Raw genomic sequence first — 26,782 nt, 5'->3', positions numbered from 1 at the left:
GGAGTACCTGTACCCCCTACATGGGGCTGGTCCGGAGTACCTGTACCCCCTACATGGGGCTGGTCCGGAGTACCTGTACCCCCTACATGGGGCTGGTCCGGAGTACCTGTAATGGGCTACACGGAATGTGATGTGTTGGTAGACCCTTGATTCAGTAGAAACATATTAAATAAGTAAATGTATACATTTTATAAATGTGTTGTTGAAATAATTGATGACTTAATGGAAATGACTGACTAACTGATGACATTTGTTTATTCCTGTGTCTTCCTCCACAGACGGGTTTACATATCTTACCTGGACAGTATTCACTTCTTCAAACCTCGACTGCTAAGGACGGCCGTCTATCATGAGATCCTTATTGGCTACCTGGAGTATGTAAAGAAACTCGGGTATGAAATGCATTCATATTGCAGTTCTCAAGTAAAAGCACTTTACTTGATGGAAGTAACTCCCCACTTGCATTAAATGTCCCTACCAAAACAACCAAACGTTGTCTCTTCTCCCCCTCAGCTACTCTCAGGGTCACATCTGGGCGTGCCCCCCCAGCGAGGGGGACGACTACATCTTCCACTGCCACCCTGCCGACCAGAAGATCCCCAAGCCCAAGAGGCTGCAGGAGTGGTACAGGAAGATGCTGGAGAAGGCCTTCGCTGAGAGGATCCTCCATGACTTCAAGGTGATTTAGGATTAAGATTATGGTTAGGATTAAGGTTAGGATTAAGGTAAGGATTAAGGGTTAAAGTTAGATCCCCCAAGCCCAAGAGGCTGCAGGAGTGGCACAAGAAGATGCTGGATACTGCTTTCGTGGAGAGGATCCTCCATGACTTAAAGGCAGGCCTCTCAATGGCTAAAGCATTTCAGGCCTATCTTGTAGGCTTTGTACAGTTGAGTCCCCAGCCTTGGCATTGGGAAAGTTGTCTTCTCTGCAACCGGGCCAACCAAGCCTTCAACCTCTAAAGTGTTTTGAGATTTCTGAATGTATTAATAGGGCTAGAACAGCAACAACCAGCCAAGCAGAAGACTCATATTAGTTGAACATTTGTGTCCATTGGACATTTAAAGTAATCTTCTATGTTTTTCTCCAGGACATCTTCAAGCAGGCGACAGAGGACTGTCTGACGGGGGCCAACGAGATGCCCTACTTCGAGGGGGACTTCTGGCCCAACGTGCTGGAGGAGAGCATCAAGGAGCTGGAACAGGAGGCGGAAGAGAGGAAGAAGGAGGAGAACGTAACCTGCTCCGACACACCTGAGGTGGGAGGAGGAGAGACGAGTCATAGGGTAGACCGATGATAGTACTAAAGACATCATTATCAATAGCTAACCTCCCTACATGAATACTTAACTCCTACCTGTCTAGTCAAATTTGTCTTAAAACGTTTTTATTAATGTGAAATAATTTAGTAGTCGAATGCATAACATGCATGTGGTGAATGTTTGTGCCCTCACTGTCCAAATTTGTTAATATGACATATTTTTTTTAACTCTTCCCTCTTTTCCCCTCAGGGCACGCCAGGGGACACGAAGAACGCCAAGAAGAAGAACAGCAAGAAGACCAATAAGAACAAGGGCAGCGTGAGCCGAACCAATAAGAAGAAGCCTGGCATGCCGAATGTAGCTAATGACCTGTCCCAGAAGCTCTACGCCAGCCTCGACAAACACAAAGAGGTATGGTGACGTCAACACGCTTGCTTTGAAATGCATGTCGTCTTTCAATGGCTTTAACTGTTTTATGAAGTTGTTTCTTAGAATGGTGCCATGTGTAGGTTCTCTTCTATAATCTCTGAGCTGGGATATTATTGGCCTGACCCAAACCAAATGGCAAACAATCAGGAATTGAATGATGCTCTCTTCTCTCTTCAAGAGTATTTCTCTCCTCTCTCCCTCCAGGTGTTCTTTGTGATCCACCTGCACTCGGCCCAGATGGCCAACATGTTGCCCCCCATCATGGACCCTGACCCCCTGCTGAACTGTGACCTGATGGACGGCCGTGACGCCTTCCTCACCCTGGCCCGGGACAAGCACTGGGAGTTCAGCTCTCTCAGAAGGTAATGATAATAGATTTGATTTGTATAGTGCTTTTCATAATGGAGGAATCTCAAAGTTCTACCTCTTGAATCCTACGTTAGAAGTGAACAATTATGACTGTTGACTTACCTAAGTTGAATGCACTGACTAAGGCGCTCTGGATAAGAGCCTCTGTTAAGTGTCCTAAATGTATCAATAAAAAGGAAACGCTCAGTAAGAATCGAGCCAGCTAAAGCAACAATGGTAGATGCTGAAAGGCCTTCACAGAGATAGTCTGATAGTGAGTTTTGGTAATTTTAAGCCAGTTTTAAAATTGCTTGATGGATGGAGTGGCTCTCAGATGGCAAGGTAGAGCGTTTCCGTAGGCCAATGGTTTCTTTTTTAATTTTATTTTTATAAATTTTATCCCATTTTCTCCCCAATTTTCGTGGTGTCCAATCGCTAGTAATTACTATCTTGTCTCATCGCTACAACTCCCGTACGGGCTCCGGAGAGACGAAGGTCGAAAGCCATGCGTCCTCCGAAGCACAACCCAACCAAGCCGCACTGCTTCTTAACACAGCGCGCTTCCAACCCGGAAGCCAGCCGCACCAATGTGTCGGAGGAAACACCGTGCACCTGGCCCCCTTGGTTAGCGAGCACTGCGCCCGGCCCGCCACAGGAGTCGCTGGAGCGCGATGAGACAAGGATATCCCTACCGGCCAAACCCTCCCTAACACGGACGACGCTGTGCCAATTGTGCGTCGCCCCACGGACCTCCCGGTCGCGGCCGGCTGCGACAGAGCCTGGGCGCGGACCCAGAGACTCTGGTGGCGCAGTTAGCACTGCGATGCAGTGCCCTAGACCACTGCGCCACCCGGGAGGCCCCGGTCAATGGTTTCTAACCTCTCCTCAGGGACCACCAGACGTTTCACAATTTAATTGTAGCCCAGAACTAACTCACCTATTCAAGGCTGGTTAGTTGACAAGTTGAATCAGGTGTGCTAGCTGTGGAATAGATCAAATACATGGAACGACTGGGGGTCCCCGAGGAGAGGTTTGAAAACCCCTGCCATAGAGGACCATTGGTTGATGAATTCCTACCATTTGTTCCCATAAGGTGTAAGTGGAGCACCATGTGCATGTTGGTGGAGCTGCACAACCAGGGTCAGGACCGCTTCGTCTACACCTGCAACGAGTGTAAACACCACGTGGAGACACGCTGGCACTGTACCGTATGTGAGGTAAGAGACACACACATGTGCGCATACATCCTCACCGTCTTGGGAGATTTATACCATGTTCCTGTGTCCCAATCAATCAAATGAATTTCATGAAGCCGGTTGTCAAAGTGCTTTACAGTAACCCGGCCTAGACCCTAAAGAGCAAGCAGGCAATAGCTGTGCTCTCTGTCACTTACATCTGCCCATGCATGTATTAACCCCCACCTCTCCTTGCAGGACTTTGACCTGTGTATCAACTGCTACGCCGCCAAGGGCCACGAGCACCAGATGGTCAAGTGGGGCCTGGGGCTGGACGACGACGGCAATGGAGCGGGCGGCGCCGGCGAGGCCTCTAAGAGCCCCCAGGAGTCACGCCGTCTCAGCATCCAGCGTTGCATCCAGTCCCTGGTTCACGCCTGCCAGTGTCGCAACGCCAACTGCAGCCTGCCGTCCTGCCAGAAGATGAAGCGCGTGGTGCAGCACACCAAAGGTAATGAAATTGGTTGCTGGCATCAGTGTCCTGCCGTTGTGCCCTTGAGCAAGACACTTAACCCCAAAACTGCTCCAAGGGCACGGCACTGCGACTGACCCTGTCCTCTTAACTTCTTATGGCTGCATCCCGCTACCGGGATCGATATGACAACAGCCAGTGACAGTGCAGGGTGCCAAATTCAAACAACAGAAATCTCATAATTAAAGTTCCTCAAACATACATGTGTTTTATATAATTTTAAAGGTAATCTTGTTGTTAATCCCACCAAAGTGTCCGATTTCAAATATGCTTTTCAGCGAAAGCACTACAAACGATTATGTTAGGTCACCATCAAACCACAATAAGCACAGCCATTTTTCCAGCGAAAGATGGCTTTCACAAAAAGCAGAAATAGAGATAAAATTAATCACTAACCTTTGATTATCTTCATCAGATGACACTCATAGGACTTCATGTTACACAATACATGCATGTTTTGTTTGATAAAGTTCATATTTATAACAAAAAATCTGAGTTTACATTGGCACGTTACATTCACTAGTTCCAAAAACATTTTGCATAGCCACATCGTTTCAACAGAAATACTCATCATAAATGTAGATGATAATACAAGTTATACACATGGAATTATAGATATACCTCTCCTTAATGCAACCGCTGTGTCAGATTTCAAAAAAACTTTACGGAAAAAGCAAATCATGCAATAACCTGAGACGGAGCTCAGAACAATAGCCAAATTAGCCGCCATGTTGGGGTCAACAGAAACCAGAAAATACATGATAAATGTTTCCTTACCTTTGATGAACTTCATCAGAATGCAGTCCTAGGAATCCCAGGTCCACAGTAAATGCTTGATTTGTTCGATAATGTCCGTTATTTATGTCCAATTAGCTACTTTGGTTAGCGTGTTTGGTAAACAGTTCCAAAGTCACAAAGCGCGTCCACTATAACTTGACGAAATGTCCAAAAGTTCCGTAACAGTCAGTAGAAACATGTCAAACGATGTACTGAATCAATCTTTAGAATGATGTTAACATACATCTTGAATAACGTTCCAACCGGAGAATTAGATTGACTTCAGATGAGCGGTGGAACGGAGGTCCTCCTCATGTGAACGCGCATGTGAAAGCATGGTCAGCTCGTGGCAGTGATTACTCATTCCTGTCTCCTTCGGCCCCCCTTCACATTAGAGTCATCAGACAAAGTTCTATTGACTGTTGACATCTAGTGGAAGCCGTAGGAAGTGAAAACTCATAAATATCTCGCTGTAATTTCAATGAGAGCTTGGTTGAACATCTGCCACCTCAGAAAAAATTCAAACAGGAAGTGGAACTTCTCAGGTTTTTGCCTGCCATATGAGTTCTGTTATACTCACAGACATAATAAACTAAAGAGTGTTTTCTATCCAATACGAATAATAATATGCATATATTATCAACTGGGACTGAGGAGGAGTCAGTTTACTATGGGCACCTCTGTGCACCTTTCATCCAAGCTACTCAATACTGCCCCTGCAGCTATAAGAAGTTAACCTTTGTGGATCCATGTGTCTCTCAGGGGGGTACACTTAGATGTATCCTTGACAATTGACAATAACATATCTTATCTATTTTAGGTTGCAAGAGGAAGACTAACGGTGGTTGCCCCGTGTGCAAGCAGCTCATCGCTCTGTGCTGCTACCATGCCAAGCACTGCCAGGAGAACAAGTGTCCTGTACCATTCTGTCTTAACATCAAGCACAAGCTTAGGCAGCAGCAGCTCCAGCACCGCTTACAGCAGGCTCAGATGATGAGGAGAAGAATGGCCACCATGCAGGGAAGAGCAATGCCTCAGAGCTTACCGTCCCCCCCTCAGGCCCCCACTACAACCCCCAACACCACCCCCTCACACCCCCAGCCTAACACACCCCAAACCCCCCAACAATCACTTTCAAACCAGCCGCAGACCCCAAACGCTGCAGGTATGTCACCAGTGTTCCCTCCTCGCAACGGTCATCCCCTAACACCAGCTTCCCAGGGCAAGGGGGGACCTCAAGCGTCTCCTTTACACCAGCAGCAGTCACCTCTCCCCCCGCAACCTCCCCAACCCCAGCCACCCCCTCAACCTCAACAACCTTCTCAACAACAACCCCCTCTCGCTGCGGTCAAGATGGCGCGGCACATTGAGATGGTGGCCCAGGCGCAGCAGCAGAACCAGCAGAACTACCGGGTCAACATGAACGGCCTGCACCAGCAGAACCCCCAGCAGCAGCAACGCATGGCCGGACCCATGCAGATGGTTGGGGGTCAAATGGTGGGACCCAGAGGGCCCCAGGGCATGCAGCAGCCCATGGCCCCAGGTCAGTGGCCCAGCACTGGAGGAGCCATAGCGGGAGCTCAGCCTGGACAACCAGGAGTTGTAGTCACTCAGGTGGGTCAACCCCAGCAGGGGATACCGATGCAACAGAGACCCATGATATCGCCTCAGCAACAGGCTCAGAGGATGCTAGTCCCCCAGCCGGGGGGTCCCAGACCCCAGACGCCATCCCAGAGACCCGGGGCCATCGCCCCCAATGCCCTCCAGGACCTCCTGATGACCCTCAAGTCCCCCAGCTCACCCCAGCAGCAGCAGCAGGTCCTCAACATCCTGAAGTCCAACCCTCAGCTCATGGCGGCATTCATCAAACAGAGAACGGCCAAGTACCATGCCAGCAACCCCCTGCAACAACAGCAGCCGGGGATGTTGGGAACCCAGTCGGCAATGCAGGCTGGGGCCGGAGGGGGGCAGAGGCCCGGGATGCCCCCTCAGCAGCCTCAACAACCCACCACCCAAGGGATGGCTGCCTTAGGACCCCAGGGGCAACTCATGAACCCTGGACACAACCCCCAACCCAACGCTGCCCAGATACAGGAGCTCTACCGGAGACAGCTCCTTCGACAGCAGCAGCAGCAGCAGCAGCAGCAGCAACAACAGCAGCAGCAGCAACAACAGCAGCAGCAGCAGCAACAACAGCAGCAGCAGCAACAACAGCAGCAGCAGCAACAACAGCAGCAACAACAGCAGCAGCAGCAACAACAGCAGCAACAGCAGCAACAGCAGCAACAACAGCAGCAGCAACAACAACAGCAGCAGCAGCAGCAACAACAGCAGCAACAGCAGCAGCAGCAACAACAACAACAGCAACAGGCCCATCCAGGTCCGTTCCCTCCCCAGACCCAAGGCCAGACGGCTAGCTACTCTCAGCTCCGCATGCAGCAGCTAGCCATGCATGCCCAGGGCCAGCTCCCTCCCATGGCCCAGATGGGTCAATCTGGCCTGGGCATGGACCCCACCTCCACCACCCAGAACCTCTTGCACCAGCGGATGCTCCAGCAACAACAGCAGGGTATCTCTAACCAACAGGCCATCCTCAAGCAGCAGATGGGTGGCTCCCCGGTCCTGCCTAGCCCTACCATGAGTCCCCAGGCCCACCTACTGGCCAGCCAGCCCCAGCCTGGAGCTCACCTTCCTGGCCAGTCCCCCATGGCCAATGCCCTTTCCAACCGGTCCCCTGCACCTGTACAATCCCCGTGCCCGCCCTCGCAACAACCCCCACATTCCAGCCCTTCGCCCCAGGTTCAGCCCTCATCCCACCCGGGGTCCCCCCACCCGGGCTTGGGGGGCCCCATGCCTGGCTCCATGGACCAGGGACACTTGACGGAGCAGAGCGCTATGCTATCGCAGATGAACACGCCCGCCAGAGGAGGGTTGAAGAATGACTTGGGCACGGGAGGGGATACGACAGGAGATACGCTGGAGAAGTTTGTGGAGGGATTGTAGCATTAAACAGGAGACTTGGGATGTGTCCCAAATAGGTGACACCCTATTCCAAATTAGTGCACTAGGGCCCTGCTCAAAATTAGTGCACTATGTAGGGAATAGGGTGCCATTTGGGATGCATACAGAAACAAACCACACTCTCCCCATCCTCCACTGATGTACTCGGACTCTGGGCCCGTCCCCTTTCATGAAAAATAATTTCTTTCCTCTTTTTTTTACTGACATGTACAAAGTTTCAAGAGGTGTAAAAAGAGAGAAAATGGGATAAAATGAAAAATGCCAACACTTATAGGGGAATGTTGATGTTTCCTAAAACTGGTGTTTCTTCTTCATGAGTTGGGATTTTGCAAATTGCTGTTTAAATCACAAAGAATATATATTTTTTTGGTTGAGACCAAAATGTGCTCAGACTTTGTTTTATTTGTTTGGTATTTGGTATGATGTCATGCCTTTTTCGTTTTCTTTTTTTAAAGAAAATGTACAAAACAATTGCATTATAGTATTCATACTTTTAATTTTGTACCTTTTTTTTAAGTAAAGCATTTTTTTGTTTTGTGTTGAGACCGTAAAATATTTTTTGTCTGGGAATCGGCGTAGGTTTCTTTTCTCTTCTCAAGCTCTTCTCATTCCTGGGACATACATCCAGAAAATGTCTCCTATTCCCAATATAGTGTAGTGCACTATATAAGGAATAGGGAGACATTCCAGATGTAGCCCTGGCAATTGTAATCTAAAGTGTTGTACAATTTTTATAGATCCACCTGTATTTGAGAGAGAGACTCTTTTTCCTCTTTGTGACGTGTGTGTGTTCGAGGAGAACTATCCATTTGTATTGAAATAGGAAATGGACTATGGCAGTTTGTAATACACTGGCATTTATGCAGAAACACTTGACACACACATACACGGAATGCCAAACTCAAAACACATACACAACAAAACAAGGACAAAATCTCACTAGCCTGGAAACCGGAATCTCTGTCTTGACTTGCGGATGTAGAAAATTGTTGTTCTGTCACTTAAAAAGTTTGTCATAATTTGTTGTGTAAAGTTAAGTATATAAAGAGAACAGACAACTGACTCTTATCCTGAGGGGGAATGGGTGTTCACTGCTTGACTGCTTGTTTGTTTTGAAAAGAGATAAATAAATAGTCCAGCTGTCTATCAACCCTCCATCCTCATTCCCATCTCTAAAAAACACAAACTTGAATAAAACTTGGGGTGGGTTACGTTCTCCTAGCTCCATATTGTAAATCATGCAAGTTGTTACTAAGCAAAAATATTATAAATATAAGGAAGAGCGAATGAAATCACTGTATAAACTGGTTAAAGACTCATTTCTTACTTATATACCATATTGTTAAATAAACTGTGTGCAACAGAAAACACTTGGAGTTATACTTCTGTGTCATCGTGGTTTGTGGGATTGTTTGCCCTGCAATTTTGATAGCATACTTGAACTAGGATGAGGTTGTGAGTGTTTTTGAAAATGAGTGGAAAAGTGAGTATTAGGGCAGTCTCAGAATGAGAACAGGTAAAGTGAGTATGTGGGCGTCATTCAATAATCTCTCAAGAAGCCATGCCAATTTCAGGTAAAACGGGCTCCCGAGGGGCGCAGCGATCTAAGGCACTGCATCTCAGTGCTTGAGGTGTCACTACAGACACCCTGGTTCGAATCCAGGCTGTATCACAACTGGCTGTGATTGGGAGTCCCATAGGGGTGGTGCACAATTGGCCCAGCGTCATCAGGGTTTGGCCGGTGTATGCCGTTATTGTAAATAAGAATGTGTTCATAACTGACTTGCCTAGTTAAATAAAGGTTACCTTTTAAAAATATATACATTACACACAAAGGTGTTGCAAATGACTTACCATGATTTCAGGGGAGAAGCTGTGGATTTTAGAATATTTTATTGTTGGATCAAATGATATAGCCATCACTATGGTCACTTCAGTTTAAAGCTAATTGCTATTCTTCTACTGGTAATATTTTCAAAATGTTGTAAATTATTTAGTAAAGGGGTCTTGTAACGCATGAATCCACCCTATCACATGACCTGGGTAGACGTCAAGCCTGTGGTCACGTGACCGGAAGTATGTGAAGCAGTCGAATGTGAGTATTTTGAATAATAAACTAATTTAGCTCGTAATACATGTTTTCACTGTCATAGGTGCAACTGTTCAATTTTCATGCCGTAATGGCACATTCATTTCTAAATTATGCTGAATATTTATGCTGAAGAGAGGATATTTCACAAATGCCACCTCACATTTTTAGCTAGCTAGCAGCATTAACCTCCATGGCTCTCAGTCCCGAGAGGCTAACGTTAGCTACTATCAAAACAATCAATACATCTGGCTATCTAGTGGCGCGAGAAGCAGACCACTAACAGTCAAATACAATGGACGACTCTGATCAAGACTTCGTGGACCTCTGCTCTAAGTTGCTCAAACGAGTCCGCAGAAAAGCAGGCGTAACCGAGAAGAGAAGTGTTGCAGAGCCCTCGTCCCAGGACACTGCGAAAGACATACCCACCAAAAGGGTGACGACTAGGAGGAAGAAGAAAGATGTTGGCCCAAGTTCAAAGGAAGCTTTGGGTAACAACTCTGAACACGTTTCCTCCATCTCTACCACTTGTGATGAACCAAACCGACTTCCCTCCAATACAGACAAATCTAAACAAGCAGTGGTCAATGGAGGTATTGAACTTGGTGTAGGAGAGAATGGGTCATCAGTGGCTGTGGATGTTGCTGGGTCTCAACCTGAGGATAGGGGAATTGGGGTGAAGGAGAAAGTGCTACACAGGATGCAGCAGTTCAAGAGAGTCAATCCACAGAAGCTGGTGCATGGTGAGAGGAATCCGCCTGCAGCAACAGGGAGTGAAAGTGACAGTGCTGCTCCCCATCCACTGCCAGATAATGAAGGTGAGATCCATCACTGTGTCTTTACTCTAGATTCTATGGTGTGTATTTTCATTCATTTGTGTGTACACTCAATGGCATGCTAATTACCTTTGTCTCCACCTCTGACCTCCCTGTTCAGTTCCATCCTCCTCCGCGTCCACTCCCCTACCACTGGACCCCCATGTGGATGACTCGGATGAGGCCCTGGCCCTGCGTCTACAGGAGGAGCTGGACAGGGAGGCCCAGGCTGTGGCCCAGGGTAGTGCAGTGGACCTGGAGCAGGGAGGCCTGTTCTTCTGTCAGCTCTGCCAGAAAGACCTGTCTGCCATGAGCCCCACAGGACGCACCCAACACATCAACAGGTAGGGACGACTGGAGCTGGACACACAGACACTTGCTCTCTCACCCATCTAACTCCAGAATCTGTCTGTTACTAGAACAGTCAATGACTTCAAAGAATATACTGCCTCGTTTCCTTTCCTGATCTTGAGGAACTGGATAGGTGAAATCAAGTCCTCTTGTGGCTTCTGATATTTAGCCTTCAACAATCCAGTGTTTTCAGATCAGTGCAGATGAAGGAAAGGAGACAAGGAAAATAAACCAGTTTACTTTATTGGGACACCCCATGTCCCCTTATCCAGGTGTCTAGACGAGAGTGAGGACAGTGCTGCCCCCGCCCCTCCTCCCGCTCCCAGCGTCCCGGAATGCCCCATCTGTGGTAAACGGTTCAAGTCCCAGAAGAGTCGCGCGGCCCACCTGAAGCGTTGCTCCTCCACGATGGGCGTGGCTCCTGCCGTGCTGCTGCAGGCTGTACAGAGACAAGTTGCTGAGGGCCTGACTGACAGCACCGCCAACCAACCGTGAGTCACCCTGGTCTGATTGGTCCCGCCCCTTTGAACTATCAACCAACCCAAACAACTTGACTGCTATTACTGTACATTAAATTGATAACTTTGATGTTAGAAGCATTGAGTCGTGTTCAGGAGGGTGCAACATACTGAACATTGCCGATAGAAGTGTACTTGATAGAGCTAATGTTGTGCCCTACTGAACCGCCCCTGGATGATGCTTTTGGGGCCTTTCTGTCCCACCTAGAGAAAGATTGTAGGAGAAACGCTGCGTTGTTCAAATGCTGGAGGACAATAAACTATTCTATTCCACCCGTGAATAACCCTCTCCTCTCCCCCAGTCCGCAGGCCGGAGGTTCCAAGCGTAAAGGCTCCACAGACCCCAGCCTCCCGGGCAGGAAGAAGCCCAGAAAGAAGCCCCGTGGCCTGGACGAAGACACCATGGTGGCCATGGCCCTGTCCCACTCCCTCCTGGAGCAGGAGAAAGAGATGGAGCGGGAGATGCAGAGAGAGTTACAGAGGGAGATGGAGAGAGAAGGTGGTCAGCAGCTCCCAGCCCTCCTCCCTCACATTTCTCTGTCACCATTGAAGTGGAGAGCTGAACCAAGTAAGACGAGTAAGTCACTATCTTGAATGAACCTACATATTGTTTAGGCAATGCATTATTCTAGGATTATAAGGATGTATTTGCTGTGACGAAAAACAATTTCCCTTTGTTATGTAAAACAGGAGCAAACTATACTAAATGCATTGATATGAAACTATACATGTATAAACATTTTGATGATGTTAATATTATATGATTAATATCATAGCCGAGTCCTTTTCTCTTGACTCCTCCCCCAGGTAAGGGGCGTGGCAAGAGGAAAAAGGGTGCACCCCCTCGCCCCCCTCCCCTCCTCCTGGTCCAGGACTCGGAGACAGCCCTGAGGCGACTACAGGAGCGCGTGGCTGGCCTCCTCCTCCGTACCCGTGCCCCCTCGCCGCCCACCCCCACACGCTGCCCCAGCTCCCTGCCCTCCTGCAGCACTGGTGCTGGTCCCCTCTGGCAGAAGAGTGCGTTGCGGGATGGAGGGCCGAAGGTCATCTCTGAGTTCTACACCCCAGAGCTCAGAGCGTTTATACAGCCTTGGGTGTCTCTAAAGGTGCGAGCCTGTGTGCGTGTGTTACTCATACATTCACATCTTTGCTTCTAATACTCTGATTTGCGTTAAAAGTATGCGTGTATCTTGATTCATAGTCTTTTCATTCACACTTTAATTTATTTCACTCAATTTGTCTTCTAGACGGATATGGTCTGTCCTACCAAGGCCATGCCTGTATCCTCCACCAACCTTTCCATAACAGAAGGCATCTCTATGACCAAGCAACCTATCCCCTCCTCCCAACAACCAGTCTCCTCCACCCAGGCAGCCCCCTCTTCGCTCCCTTCCACCCCAGGGACAGGGCACCTTCCAGTGGGCAGCCAGACTCTGTGTGACCTGATGGAGCTGGCTGATGAGGGAATGACCCTCACACAGTGGGGCTATTCTACCCCAGGACCTGCCAGAGGTGAGAGCTTCTCCTGGGAGAACTGCTATATACAGGAAACACACAGGGGGAAGAATGTGCACAAAACACAAAGACATTGACATATAAAAGAGTGGAAATCCAACCGACTGAGGAGGACTGGAGTAATACAACCATATCATAGTCTTCAATCTGACTCCATTACCATGTGAATGCTATAGGTCGAAAAGCGTATCCCATGGATCTAGTCAAGGTAGCGAGCCTTGCATCACCACTCAGAATACTATAAGTTACATGTGTCCAAGATAACCCTTCTGGAGTTATTCAGAGGCTGAGAGACAGAGCTAATCTCTTGCGATCAATGTCCTAGCATTAAATGATTGATTTAACCTTAGCTCAGAGCTGCACAGTTAGAAGCCAAGCATATCTGCTGTGTGTAGTATGAATGACATTTACCATTAGACCATACATCTAATAATAATTCAAGGAATATTACTCAGAAATATGACAACTGCCGTTCTTATCTATCTAAAAGTAATCCAATTTATTACACTTGTGCAATTAGAATACAGTTATGAAGTGGTACATACCAGAAGTCTTCAATGTCAAAAGATACAAAATATGTAAAAGTCTAAATGTATAAAAGACCCACTATGGTGTAACGGAACGCTACACCAGGAGATTGGTTACCAATGACTCCATGAACAAAGTTTCCACCCATCTTTTATTCTCCCCTAAGCTCCAGATCTCAGTATCTCCCCTCGTCTAATTAACGTCTCTTTGTTCGGCCAAAACAAAATTCATTAAAATAACTCACGAACCAGAACCTCCCTTATCTGAATGATAAGAGTTCACATCTGGTTGCGCCCTCTTTGAACTGACCGCCGTCCAACAGACAGAATAACACAGTAACTCTGTAACAATGAATCCATAGCACTTACAGAACAATGAAACATATCAACATTCACAGCTCTTTATGAACTCTTGAATCAATCCAAACACGACAATGGAATTCGCACAGTAACATTCATTTAGTCGATTCAAGTTATGTCTTCACACCCCCCGACGGTGTCCGTGCTCCCAGGGTTCTATGGGAACGTCCCGCCACGGATAAGGTGTGTTTGACTTTTGTGATAGCCGTCATGTGGTCAGCCATCCAGACAATGCCATAAATCGTGATGTCCTCACTCTGGGCCTCGGTGCCTGCGAGTCGCTAGACCCATCTTCAACGCTGTTCACGTGGTCACTCCCTATTTTTCCACGACAGACACAGGATGTATATACACCGCATCCCTAACCAACATCCCTGAAAGTCAAACCTACTGTACCTCTAATGTTATTTATCTTCCCTCGGTCCCTCAGACAAAGAGAACACTGCTACAGACTTCCACCTAAGTGGCTGTGTTCCTGAGAGCACAGACGAACCCCCTGACCTGTGTCTCAGTGGCTTCATCCCAGAGAGCATTAGAAACACTGAAAGCCATCAACTGAGATCTGTTCCTCAAAGCAGAGATACCAACAGGAGCAACCAGAAATCAGTAAGGGACCTTTTTAGAAGTCTTCCACTCTATTGTATACGTTTTCACAACTAGACCTTGATTAGCTGAGTGCAGTGTGTTAGAGCAGGGTTGGAGCAAAACCCTACACACACCCAGTAGCTCTCCAGAAAGAGGCTTGGCCACACCTGGGATAATATAATCACCATCACATCATAACTGTGTTGGACACTTGTTGCCTGATCATTGCTCTGTGCTGGTAACCATTGTCTGTCTCTGACCCATAGGTGGCACTGTCCAGACTGGCCTCAGACCTGACCAGTATGGTGAACAACCCCCAGTTCAGTGATGTCCAGCTACAGGTGGACAGTGGGGAGGTGTACTTCACCCATTCATTCATGCTGTATGCTCGATGCCCCCTGCTGGCGCAGATGGTAAGTGCACGTGTGGATTTTGCCTTGTTATATTTGCTTGTATGGTTCTCATTTGAAACCATTAATATTTACAGTTGAATTTGATTTGTTTTCTATCTCTCATTCCATCCCTCTCTCTCTCCCAGGTCCATGACAGTGGATTCGGGGTGCAGGAGGACTGCATGCCCTCAGCCCAGAGGGTGTTGTTGGGTGAGGTACCAGGCCAGGCAGTGTATACCCTGCTCCAGTACCTCTACACAGCCCACTGTCCCCTCACACGCACCCTGCTGCCACACGTTCAGGAGCTAGCAGCCAGGTAAAGTCTGACTCAACACCTCTGCCTGGATGGCTAGACTGGTGTTTAAGTGATATGACTTAATCTTAGTAACAGAAAGTATTACAAAATTCTCAGGTAAAGGGTGAGTTAGAATTAACCCAAAAACATATGGTACTTTATCCCCTCTTGCTTTCTGTCTCTTTCTTTCTCACTCTTTCTATAAAACTCCTTTCTCTTTCTCTCTGTTTTCTCCTCATCAGGTTCAACCTGGAGGAGCTGCAGCAGCTGTGCCAGCTCTACCCAGCTCAGACAGACATCCACAGAGGTGTAGAGGGACAGGGGGATCAGTGGGGAGACTACCCAGACCAGGAGCACCAATCTGGGGGAGAGGAGGAGCACCAAGACCAGGTCTTCATGGAGCTCCTCCACTCCATGTGGAATGAAGAAGAGGTTGAGGAAGATGAGGACAGTGGAGAGGAAGGAGGGATTGCAATGGAGGAGGGGCGAGGGGATGGCGTGACGATAGAAGACGGAGAGACAAATGAAGAAAGGGTGAACGAAGAAGAGATGGAGGAGATATATGAGTTTGCTGCCACTCAGAGAAAGAGGGATGAAGGGAAAGAGAGCGAAAAGGAAGAATCAGAAGGAGAGGAGGAGGGAGGAGTGACATTTTTCACAGAGACAGAAGAAGAGCAGGAGGCTCCAATCCAATATCACTCATTGGCTGAACACTCAGATAAGGGTGAATTAACATGCATGACATCCCCTCAAACAAAACCTCCCAGTTTAGAGGCAGACATAGCTATTGGTGACATTGACACAGACCGGGGGAATCCAAATAGGATAAAAACTGATCTCAACAAATCAGAAGGTAGAGATCCAGAATGTTCTAGAACAGCCACCATGGAGTCAGACAGAACTAAACAATTTGAATCAAACGTCACAAGCTCAAGAAGTGTTGGAGAGGTATCAACGACAAAAAGCCTCCATGACGATCAAGAACTAAATGCTAGTCTGGACCGTAGCTACAGCCGCCTCTTCTCTGACTCTTGGGGGGTCTATGAGACGCAGGAGGAGCCCCACACCTCCCCACCAACACAACCATCCTGCCACTCCCAACCCCCCAGGGCTATCCAGAAACCCTTCTGCTCCCAGCCCCCCAGGACCATGGTAGTGGGACAGCCGGAACTCACCTCCCCACCATCCTCCCGCTCCCAGCCCACAAGGCTGAGGGTCGATGGGGGTACGAGACAGACAGCGATCCCTACCCTCCAGTACTCAGCCATTGAAATCATTGACCTCTCCATCAGTCCTCCTCTGGTCCCTGGTGTAGCCGCACTACCTGTCCCTGGTTTGTCCCCAGGGGAAGTGACTGACACCGGGGCACGAGTTAGGACGGAGGGAGTGGTGGGAGGAGGGAAAGTTCCTGTGTGTAAGGAGTTACTCCAAGAGAAGGTACCGTCTAGTCCAGATGACTTAAAGAGAGAGAGTCATGGTCCGTATAGTATTTCTCTACCCGTCTCTCCTCCTCACAGTACCAAAGAAGAACCTGAGCTTATAGTTCTGTCTGACTCTAGTGAAGAGATGGAGGTAGGGGATCTAGCACCTACCAGCCCCTCTCCACCGCCCCCTCCTCGTCTCTCCCAGAACCACCAAGGCTACACCCCAATCACAACTCAATCCACCACAGAATCCAAGAAATCCAGCTCGAAGGAGAAAGAGACTATTGGTGGTTCTGTGAGGGTTCCTTCTGTCTCACCTTCAGATCAAGACCTAGATCCAGATCCTCCTAGTTATAAACCAGGTTCTAATGCTGGTTCTACTAGTCTCGTGGACTGTTCTGCAGAGATGTCTTGGTTCATCCCGGCCACTCCGCCCCTGCCGTCCAGGAGGACCAGCTCTAGCTCTACCCAGACCTTTAGTAGCATGCATCGCACTCAGCTCTTTCCTAAGGCCAACTCTTCTTCCTCCTCTTCTGCAGCGTCAGTTTTCTCCTCTCCCACCCTCCCTTTCAGGCCTAGCCGCCAGACCTCCAACCCACACAGGGTTTCTACACATTCTGCCCAGACAGAGTCCTCTATTTCTAGGCAGAAATCAGACAGCAGAGGGCTTCGTGACGACCGCTCTTCCCAGAAATACAACAGTGGTTCAGTCGGATCTGACCGTGCTGCCCGCTCCCCAGTCCCCTCCAAATCCCAACCAAAACGCTCCTGCTTTCCCCGCCTGACCCCCTCTCTCTCCGTCATCCCCCCACCAGACCCCTCCACCAAGGGTACCCCTCTCCACAACATCCCCCAGCCATACAGCTCCACTCCCCTTTATTCAGATCTACCCAAGCCCTCTGCTCCGTCTCTGGCCTTCCCTCTTCTGAGCGACGGGGAGGGGGACAACGGAACCAGGCAGAGAGGGAGGGGGCTGGGGATCTCTGGGAGCCCATGGAAGAGAGGGGGACTGGCTTCTCTGGGCCTGAGAGAGGAATCGGATGAGATGATGAAAATGGAGGAACTGGAAAGGAGTGTAGTGAAAGAAGAAGAGCAGGAGGAAGAGATGGGAGAAGACATGGAGAGGTCCAGTAACAGCTTTCAACGGAGCTTCCTCGGGATGGACGAGCCGCCCATGGCCTTCGATGACTCCTGGGGCCTAAACGCAGGAGGAGGGGACACGGACGGAGAACGATCCCAGGCAGTGTGCTTCAGTCTGAGGCTAGAGAGCAGCGGCGGTGGGGCTAGTCCTCCAAGACAGGGCCGGAGAGATGGAGAGATTGCAGGACCATCCTCTACTTTTACCCCCTCTCCTCTTCCTAAAGCCTACACCACCCACTCTTACTCCACCCCCTCTCCACCTCCACCCAACACCACTACACCCCAGGCCAACCCAGAGATCAACGCTAACGTCCTGGACGCTGAGATCTGGGACGACTGGGGGGAGGAAGAGGATGAGGCTCTTCCTCTCTCTCAGAGGGTGAATCCTGTGGCTCTGGCTCAGAGAGTGGCCCAGCTCAAGACTCCAGGTAATACACTTTCAGCAGTTATACCCCCTTGTATAGAGGTTTTAATGTTTAATCTAGCTAGCTCGGGTTCAAAACCAGCTTCATTGCTTCGTTCTGTTGAAATATTGAACAGTCTTCCATTCGTGTTATTCTGATCCATAAATGCAATAAACATGTGAAACACATTCACTGTTTTGTCACATCTTTTCTTATTTCTCCACAGTGGCCCCCCGTAGGAAAGGCCAGCAGGGCCCCCTGGTCCCCATCACCCCCATGCCCAGCTACTCTGACATGGACACACCTGACCTCAAGAACAAGCTCAACCGGTCTGAATCCCCCAACACATCACCTCAGAACTGTCTCTGATATCTCTGCCCTTTTATATTCATTTGTCTATCAGTTATTTAATTAATGTGGTCATTTCACTCCCACCATCTTAAGAGACCTAGTCTGGTCTAGTTCCCAGTCCTTCTTCCTCCATTGATAGTTCTTTGATATGTGAGATTACAGGACCACAATGTATGGCAGTTGTCAGTGTAGTCGGTCTATACCCCCCCCATCTCTTTTCTCTACATCTTTCTGTTACCCTCTCCCTCTAGTAAAAGTCTGTTACCATCCTGCTCTGTGTCCTCCCTCTAGATTCGGTGTGCGTCCCTTACCCAAGCGCCAGATGATCCTGAAGCTCAAGGAGATCCACCAGTACACCCACCAGGTCGTCAGCTCAGAGTCCGAGGACGAGGCACCTTCCCTGGGTCGCCCCAGAGCTGTCGGGCCCCCACCCACCACCTCCTCCATGGAGCCCACCAGAAAGCCAGTGTCCTGTGCCCAGACTGGGGGGTTTAAAGAGCCTAGTGGAAGAGCAGCACCTACCATCTCCCTGGTGAAACTGCCTGGTGGGGAGGACATGGAGCCTCTCTCTGCCTCTCAGGGATCCAATACGTCCTCCACAGCACCCAGTGAAGACTCTGAGAGGTTAGCACTGGGAGTGTGTGTTTAACAGGTGTTGTTCATGTATGTATTTGTCTAGAATACTTTGACTGCTAAATTCAAAGTCAAATGTACTAACATTGACACTCCTCCATTCATCCCTCATCTCTCCCCCCAATCTATTCTCCAGGTCTAATCCAGAGCAGTGCCTATCTGACCACTCGGATAACGAAGACATTACTGCCTCGCAGTCTGCCTCCAAGCTCCAGGACAACCTTGTCGCTGTCCGTCGTTTCATCCAGTCAGACCCTGACCTCTACAGGCAGATTCTCCTCTACCAGCCCCTGGTCCTGTCAGACTTTCAGGACAGACTCAAGGCCGCAGGTATCCGGCTGGGGGGCACCAAGCTACTAGACTACCTGGATTCGCAGTGCATTACGTTTACCACAGCCAAGCCTCGACTGAGAGGAGGAAGAAAGAGAAAAGTGAAGGGGGCGACCAGGGCTGGAGGGAGGGGAAGGAGAGGGAGAGGGGCAGCTAAAACAGCAGATTGAAGTTACCTTTGAGGGGATGCAGTGGAGGCAAAGGTGGATTTTGAAAGGATTTGCTGGAAATAATTGAGTCTAAACTAAATCAGTGGCAATTAAGGCTGTAACGTGTTACTACCATTCTGAGTTCTAGTTGGATGTTGAACTGTTTCCTGTTTATATTGGTTGGATGTTGGACTTCTATAATTAAGTAATGTTTGTTCTCTTCCTAGTGTCAAGTCCTATCTTTACAGCATGCTATACTAGTCTGGATTAAGCCGTTTTCACTGGGTTATTGAACTATGCTGTCCACAAGCCAAAATAGTTAACATTCAAAACCCCTGGATTACCCGGGAATAACTCCAGCACAAAGCAAAATCGTGAAAAATATTTTACTGTTTTTGTTTTTCTCCAAAGACCAGCCATGAAATAGACTTCATTCAATCTGAGCACAACTCATGTTGGGGCAGGGAGGTACTTGTTAAAAAGAAAACACAAGCAGAAGAAAAAATCACAGATACTCTTCATTGATTAGCCAATCAGGAACAGGCATTTTCCTTGGAGGTGGAGAGTTCAGTCTAAAAGGTCAAAGTTCGTAGCTTCAGGACCATTCAGGGGTACAGCAATGTGTGCGTGTCACACACTCCTAGCACGGTGCAGATATCAGTATTCCTTTGAACCCAAAATACTGGGTCCAAAATACAGGAAGCCCACTAAACTGTAGCTTCAGAACCAGAATGTCCTCTCTCCACCCCTCCTGCACCTCTTCTTCTGATCACAGCTTGGCCCATGTGGCTTCCACGCCAGTTAGCACCTCCTGTCCCTTCTCCTTCTCTTCCTGTCACGACAGGTTAGCGATGTTGGCCAGGAAGCGCTGGGCCCACCACTCCTCCAGGTCTATAGGCACAAAGTCTGTAAGGAGACAGGGAATAGGTGCAAATGAGAAAACATTACTATTATGGTACCTCTGTCTGAATCTCACAAGTCTACACATCCTGAGCACAAGTCTACATGGAGAGAAGGAGAGGCAATAGTGAAGGAAACGGTATTGGTGAGATTTTTGCTTATTGAGATATTACATTTGTGCTTCAAACGCTTCACTCTTTCTCTCTGTAACCTCAAACACTACAGTACTGTCCATCTACTGTTAAGTAACTGTCCAATGACCTACAGAGTGAACAGGACTGGACAGGTTGTGTGAAATCAGCAACCAGGAGGAGTGCCAGTTTATCCAAGGTGAGAGACTGATAGTTGTTCAGGGAGTTAAACATTAAAACAAAAACTTGCCTTATGACCTCTCTATCTAGCTGCAGATAAGATGGAGCCAAGAATTGCTTAGCCTGCTGTGTTTCTTGAGACAGACGTTTATAGGGCTAGACAGAAATACACCAAAATAGAGGGTTAAGACCATGAGTTGGCGTGCTGATCTAGGATCAGTTTGTCTTTCAGATCATAATAAGATCGTATGGACAGGGGACCTGATCCTAGATCAGCACTCTTACTGAGGCTTTATGAATACAGGTCCTGGGCATCACATAATTGGATGTAATGAGATAGGAAGTGGAGGTAGACTTTAGTGTACAGCCTCTCCCATATGTTGCACATCTTCAGTAGAGCAAGATGGAGGCCGATTAAACAACAATGGCGGCTAGTGAATAAGGCCTATAGATACTCACTCTTCGTTGTGGTACTGGGGGTCTTCTCTGCGTACTGCACGGGCCCCTGGGCACATACAGCAGCAGGCTCCACACTGCCTTCTCCATCTCCTGCCAGCTGCTGCTCTATTTCCTGCCATGCTGCAGAGCGGAGAGAATATACAGAGGCATTAATACACACACTAACTGAAGATACGCGTTACAGCAAATAACTTTTCCCATGTGTGTTCCTAGGTAGTTGTATAATACACGCAGCCTATGACTACATAAAACCAACTGGGCATGATGCGGGAAAATGTTTTGGGTGCTTTTTAAAAATCCATCTATTGCGATATAGTATCATGGGGTGCTGCAGTACCCGTCACACCACAACTTCCCGCGGCTCTGAAGCTGGTGGTTCGTTGTTTTCCTCTTATATAAAATGACCAATGGAAGTGTTTTTATTTTAAATAAACTATCCCTCTAGAGGTATAACCTTGCTTGTGCTCCAAATTCAAATGAAACAGCCAACCATGTGTCCTCGAGTGGACCAGGACAGAACTACAGTACATTGCATCAGCCACACTACTAGGAGTTGAGATAAGACTGGAGGTTGTGTGTTTCACTGAGTTATAACTCACCCCTTACACTTTCAAATACACTGTGTTGACTGTACATTTCTGTGAAAAGCATTTGAATGTAAAATGTACAAAAATAAACAAAGCTCACTGTTTTATAGGAAGTGCAAAGTGTAAAGGAGCTTTCACCTTACATTACTTGGTAGTGTTTTCATAGTTTAATTGACAACCGATATCACTTTATAAACACAGTGACTGGACTTGACTATTTCATGCACTACAATATAGTGGTTTGCATTGGCAACGGTGTCAAAGGCTTTCTGTAAATGAGTAGAGCTGTGCTCTGTGAGATATTTTATAAAAACAAATGGGATATGCCCAGAATTTCCTTCTGACCATTATCATTGAGCAGTGATCCAAGAACAACAGAACAGGTCATGCTGAGACCATTCCATTCTGCTGCAAGTCACCAGTCTTCATCAGAGCAGGCTGAAAGAACAAACTAGCCCAAACTGTCTCCACTTTTGTACATGACTGCTTCGATAAAGCTCTCAAGTATTTCTATCAACCATTTACCTTCTCTATGGTTTGAGGCTCTTAAACTATACCCAAACTGTGTCAGAGAATAATTCGACTTTTGCACTTGATTACATCATTTAAACTCGGTGGATTCTTTTATCCTCCCTGTTTGCTTTCGAGTGTAGGCTTAAACTCCACATAGTTCTCTCTCTGTTCTATACATCCATCTCTGTTCTATATATTCACTCTCCCTGTTTGCTTTGGTGTCTATTCTCCTCATGCATTGGGTGGTCTACTCCTTGAATGCAGTGATTCTCTCCCAGATAAACATTACTGGTGTTGTGGATAGAGTGGCAGTGGCAGATGTAGCCTTGAGTTAACAGACTCTGTGCTGCTGGTCAACATGTTCGTCAGCTATAATGGCCTTCCATTCATCTGATGTAAACTGGACTGTGTATGCGTATGTAACGGATGTGAAATGGCTAGCTAGTTAGCGGGTACGCGCTAGTAGCATTTCAATCAGTTACGTCACTTGCTCTGAGACTTAAGTAGTGTTGCCCCTTGCTTTGCAAGGGCCGTGGCTTTTGTGGAGCGATGGGTAACGCTGCTTCGTGGGTGACTGTTGTCGATGTGTGCAGAGGGTCCCTGGTTCGCGCCCGGGTCGGGGCGAGGGGACGGTTTAAAGTTATACTGTTACATTGATGCTGTTGACCCGGATCACTGGTTGCTGCGGAAAAGGAGGAGGTTGAAAGGGGGGTGAGTGTAACGGATGTGAAATGGCTAGCTAGTTAGCGGGTACGCGCTAGTAGCATTTCAATCAGTTACGTCACTTGCTCTGAGACTTAAGTAGTGTTGCCCCTTGCTTTGCAAGGGCCGTGGCTTTTGTGGAGCGATGGGTAACGCTGCTTCGTGGGTGACTGTTGTCGATGTGTGCAGAGGGTCCCTGGTTCGCGCCCGGGTCGGGGCGAGGGGACGGTTTAAATTTATACTGTTACACGTAAAAGGACTTACTATAGGCTCAATAATAACCTTCAAATGGCATATTTGAGAGTCTACAATACTCCTTATACCGTCAGGATGAGAGCCTTATGCTGTGTCAGTGAGTGTCCATGGCTCTATGCATGAGAAAAATGGGTAGTGTCTCATCTGTCTAGTAGTCAATGAGTCTCACCTTCGTACACAAATCGGACATTCTCTTCATGGGCCGGGGTGAAGCCTTCAGATGTGGTGTCTTCCTTCTGTGTGGCTGCAGTGTGGTATCTCTTCCCGTTCAGGCGATTAAACACGATCTTTGGAGCTGGAGAGCTAGACAGATAGAAAATGACGGTAAATAAGCACATTCTGAATAAGTAACAGTGTGTGAAATCGTATTGTGTACGCCTCTGGAAAGCTGGTCTTGCTTCAGAAATGTATAAGCTGGGCACTAGATTATACTTTTTGCATAAAACCCAAAAGGACTTAATTTTTTTATAGAATAAAACTATTATCCATCCAGGATGGACGTTTTTTCTTTGGCATCATCTTCCATTAAATTAATACATACACATACTCACATCATACCTATTTAAACCAGTCAGTCCATACACTAAAAACAGAGGACATTGATACATTCCCTCAGAACTGACCGCTGTCCCAAATGCACTGGATAGATAAGTACATATAGTCATGCAAAGTCAATTGTATATCTAGCCTAGAGGTTCGGTGGCTGTCTAGAACAGAGCTCTCCAACCCTGTTCCTGGAGAGCTACTGTCCTTTTGCTCCAACCTTAATCTAGCGCACCTGATTCTAATAATTAGCTGGTTGATAAACTGAATCGGGTTAGTTACAACTGGGGTTGGAGTGAAAACCTACAGGAGGGTATCTCTCCAGGAACAGGGTTGAAGAGCCCTGGTCTAGAATATTAAGGAATTCTATTTTCCCACATCGCATGTCATGCCCACTCGGCTACCATAGAAATGTAAGGATTGGTGGGATTCCTCTGAACCTACTTCCTTACACAATGATGTTGCTACGGAGACAACAGTAGACGGATTATAAAAGTGTGTGTGGCGTGATTCCCAGGAAACGATTGAATGACTGTGTTATTATATAACACACGTCCATTAAACTACATTGTATGAATGCATTTTATCTTGTATTGAAAATATACCAACGTATGTAGCCAATGACAGGGGAAAAAGCTTGCTTACTCAACCAAATGTACCATTGCTAAACTTGTGTGCCCTTGCAGAGCGCGCGAGGCATATTTCACTTTGAACGCATGCTACGTTTTTAGGGTATGTTGCTCATAGTTCTACACTGGCTACAATGTGACCGATTCCCCACGCTTGAATGGCTGTTCAAAAATGTTCATGTTTCTCTACTGCGTTTGGACAGTAAACAAATGGCCAAAGTTAGCAGGCGCTGCTAGCCAGCAAGCCTGTCAGCTAACCTCACAAGGTCAGACCGTTTCCAAAGAATGTAGAAAACGTTGCAATGACACTTCAACGATACAATGTAATGTATCGGTGTATCGATACTATATTGCAGTAAACATACTGGATTACGAACGTTCTAAGATTAATTTCCGTGAATCGTGACGTAATACAAAATGACAGTGGAATCAACGTTACATGATCATGTTCATTCCACTATACGCCACACACGTACCATGAATTCTTCAGCTGACTGGTTTGCTCGCGCTTCTTGATATGATTATGATAAATGCAATATGGCAACTTACTTTGAGGATAACCAGGGGGTCGGTTTGAGCTTCAAGTCGTTGGTTTTATTCTCAATTTGCTGCGTGGGACCTGAAATGGAAAGAGAATAGCAAGGTTGTACTGATCACAACATGCATGTTTGTCGTTAAAATATGCTTTTAAATCCGACAGATTCTAATCGAAGGCCTAGGTTCAATTAAACACAGTTCCGTGCTCATTTCAAAACCTATATAAAGTGCACTACTGCTTTATTGACATGATTCGAATGCTGCTATCGATAATATCAATAATATAGGCAATACATAATTGGATTGAAGAGAAACAATAATTACATAACTGATGCTCACCTGTCCTGCGCTGTGTAACAAGTTTACTGGGACCTCTGGTAATAGTGTACATCATGTGAAAGCCGAGAACTTCAGTGTTGCGAAGGAAAAATAAGTGGGTTATCTTCAAACAAGTCGAGAGTGGTGTGATAGTCTACAATGTGTCGACTCCAAATACCGTGGTGGTCTTTAAATCGATCCCCTTGAGCAATCCCCTTTTTGGTCGAGTTCTCTTGACGCAGCCACGTTGGGAAAATTATAGCGCCTGTTTTTCCAAGTCAGCTGCTCAGTGCTACGTAGCCTACGTCTCCGGTTCGGTTAAGAGATCTCGGTACTGCTACTGCAATGTGCTCCTTGTGCTGTGCTCGTCGCCGCTACGAATAAGCATATGTTTGGTTAAAGAGGCTGTCTGCTAGTGTTTCAAGGGTATAGCCAATAGGTCAACCAAGGTGATTCAATACTGATATGGAATTCAGATGTCTGTTGGAGAAGAAAATCCTACCCTTCCGATCAATGTTTCTGAATAGAATATACAGTTAGTTATATTGATTAAATTCCCATTTGTGAGAGGCAACCCTAGCCTACAGTACTTGTACAAACAATGACAGTGACACCGCACACATGATTTCATCATGACAGTCATGGGCACCCCGGTCATATCACTACACACCCCCAACCGTCGCGGTTTTAGAGGAGGAGCGCCCTTCAGAACGCACTACTGCTGACCTATCACCCGGTAATCCGAGCACGTGGAGATTTGAAGCCTATTCACGATGATCGGGTTTCATATTTGGAATGAAATGGGGAAGTTAAATCAGAGATTGCTGAAGTCCATTTTTTACCAGTACAAATATTCTCTGATTTAACACGAGTCATTATGCAAACACAGCCTTGGGCTTTTTAGTATCTAGTAGCGCAGTCTAAGGCACTGCATCTCAGTGCAAGAGACGTCACTACAGTCCCTGGTTTGATTCCGGTGTCTGTATCACACCAGTCCCTGGTTTTGATTTGTGTCTGTATCACATCTGGCTGTGATTGGGAGTCCCATAGGGTGGCACACAGTTTGCCCAGCGTTGGCTGGGGTAGGCCATCCTTGTAAATAAGAATCTGCTCTTAACTGACTTGCATAGTTAAATAAATAAAAATATATTTGCATAAGGCATGCATTTTGGTTGTTGTGGAATAGCCTAGTATGTATGTTCAACATACATATTGGGAGTCAGAACATATGTAAGACAGGCAAGACATGTTTGGTAACTGAAGCTCACCGGTGACAAGAGGAGGCTCAGACAGGCTTAACCAGGGTAATACTAGTCTACCTAGGTTCACCCTGCCCCCTACACTAGGACACATTTGCTCTATATAGGTCAATGTATGGGACTAACCCTAATCCTGCCTCCTATCATCAAGGACCTCAGCCACCCGAGCCAGGGCCTGTTCACCCCCCTACCTTCTAGAAGGCGGAGACACTACAGGCGCATCAAAGCTGTGAAATTGAAACCACTAGCCGGCCTCCGCCCAGTACCCCGCTCTGAACTTTACTCACTGTTACTAGCCGGCCTCCGCCCAGTACCCCGCTCTGAACTTTACTCACTGTTACTAGCCGGGC

At 47.5% G+C, this 26,782-nt stretch overlaps 3 protein-coding genes across 5 annotated transcripts in view; 2 read left to right on the top strand and 1 right to left on the bottom strand.

The window, feature by feature from the left end:
* The window catches only part of crebbpa (CREB binding protein a), a 68,926-nt gene extending 60,003 nt beyond the window's left edge, over positions 1 to 8,923 (top strand). Inside the window, exons 26-33 of the mRNA XM_055917748.1 lie at positions 279 to 392; positions 514 to 679; positions 1,089 to 1,256; positions 1,509 to 1,670; positions 1,893 to 2,050; positions 3,130 to 3,253; positions 3,470 to 3,722; positions 5,341 to 8,923. Coding sequence (XP_055773723.1) covers positions 279 to 392; positions 514 to 679; positions 1,089 to 1,256; positions 1,509 to 1,670; positions 1,893 to 2,050; positions 3,130 to 3,253; positions 3,470 to 3,722; positions 5,341 to 7,523 — 3,328 coding nt within the window. The 3' untranslated portion in view covers positions 7,524 to 8,923. The remainder of the gene's footprint in view (positions 1 to 278; positions 393 to 513; positions 680 to 1,088; positions 1,257 to 1,508; positions 1,671 to 1,892; positions 2,051 to 3,129; positions 3,254 to 3,469; positions 3,723 to 5,340) is intronic.
* A 648-nt stretch (positions 8,924 to 9,571) lies between these two features.
* Positions 9,572 to 21,789, top strand: slx4 (SLX4 structure-specific endonuclease subunit homolog (S. cerevisiae)). Of its 3 annotated transcripts, XM_055917740.1 has the most exons (14): positions 9,576 to 9,636; positions 9,802 to 10,448; positions 10,567 to 10,789; positions 11,069 to 11,287; positions 11,617 to 11,891; positions 12,122 to 12,420; positions 12,562 to 12,826; positions 14,147 to 14,322; positions 14,568 to 14,714; positions 14,840 to 15,009; positions 15,231 to 17,980; positions 18,183 to 18,285; positions 18,599 to 18,931; positions 19,077 to 21,789. In XM_055917740.1, the coding sequence occupies exons 2-14, from the start codon at positions 9,926 to 9,928 to the stop codon at positions 19,438 to 19,440; spliced, it is 5,847 nt and encodes a 1,948-aa protein (XP_055773715.1). In that variant the 5' UTR covers positions 9,576 to 9,636; positions 9,802 to 9,925; the 3' UTR covers positions 19,441 to 21,789. The 3 variants fall into 3 exon arrangements, with proteins under 3 accessions (XP_055773716.1, XP_055773717.1, XP_055773715.1); XM_055917741.1 differs by having other exon boundaries at positions 9,572 to 10,448; positions 11,617 to 11,882; XM_055917742.1 differs by lacking the exon at positions 11,069 to 11,287 and having other exon boundaries at positions 9,572 to 10,448.
* On the bottom strand, positions 19,792 to 25,803 carry mcrip2 (MAPK regulated corepressor interacting protein 2). The gene is made up of 5 exons (XM_055917747.1): positions 25,195 to 25,803; positions 24,868 to 24,937; positions 23,316 to 23,449; positions 21,090 to 21,209; positions 19,792 to 20,325 (listed from the first exon to the last, which is right to left on the bottom strand). The coding sequence occupies exons 1-5, from the start codon at positions 25,247 to 25,249 to the stop codon at positions 20,255 to 20,257; spliced, it is 450 nt and encodes a 149-aa protein (XP_055773722.1). The 5' UTR covers positions 25,250 to 25,803; the 3' UTR covers positions 19,792 to 20,254.
* Between the last annotated feature and the right edge of the window lie 979 nt (positions 25,804 to 26,782).

Source organism: Salvelinus fontinalis, chromosome 3 (genome assembly GCF_029448725.1).
Source record: "Salvelinus fontinalis isolate EN_2023a chromosome 3, ASM2944872v1, whole genome shotgun sequence".
NCBI classification, from domain to species: domain Eukaryota; kingdom Metazoa; phylum Chordata; class Actinopteri; order Salmoniformes; family Salmonidae; genus Salvelinus; species Salvelinus fontinalis.
This window is presented reverse-complemented; position numbering and strand designations above follow the sequence as displayed.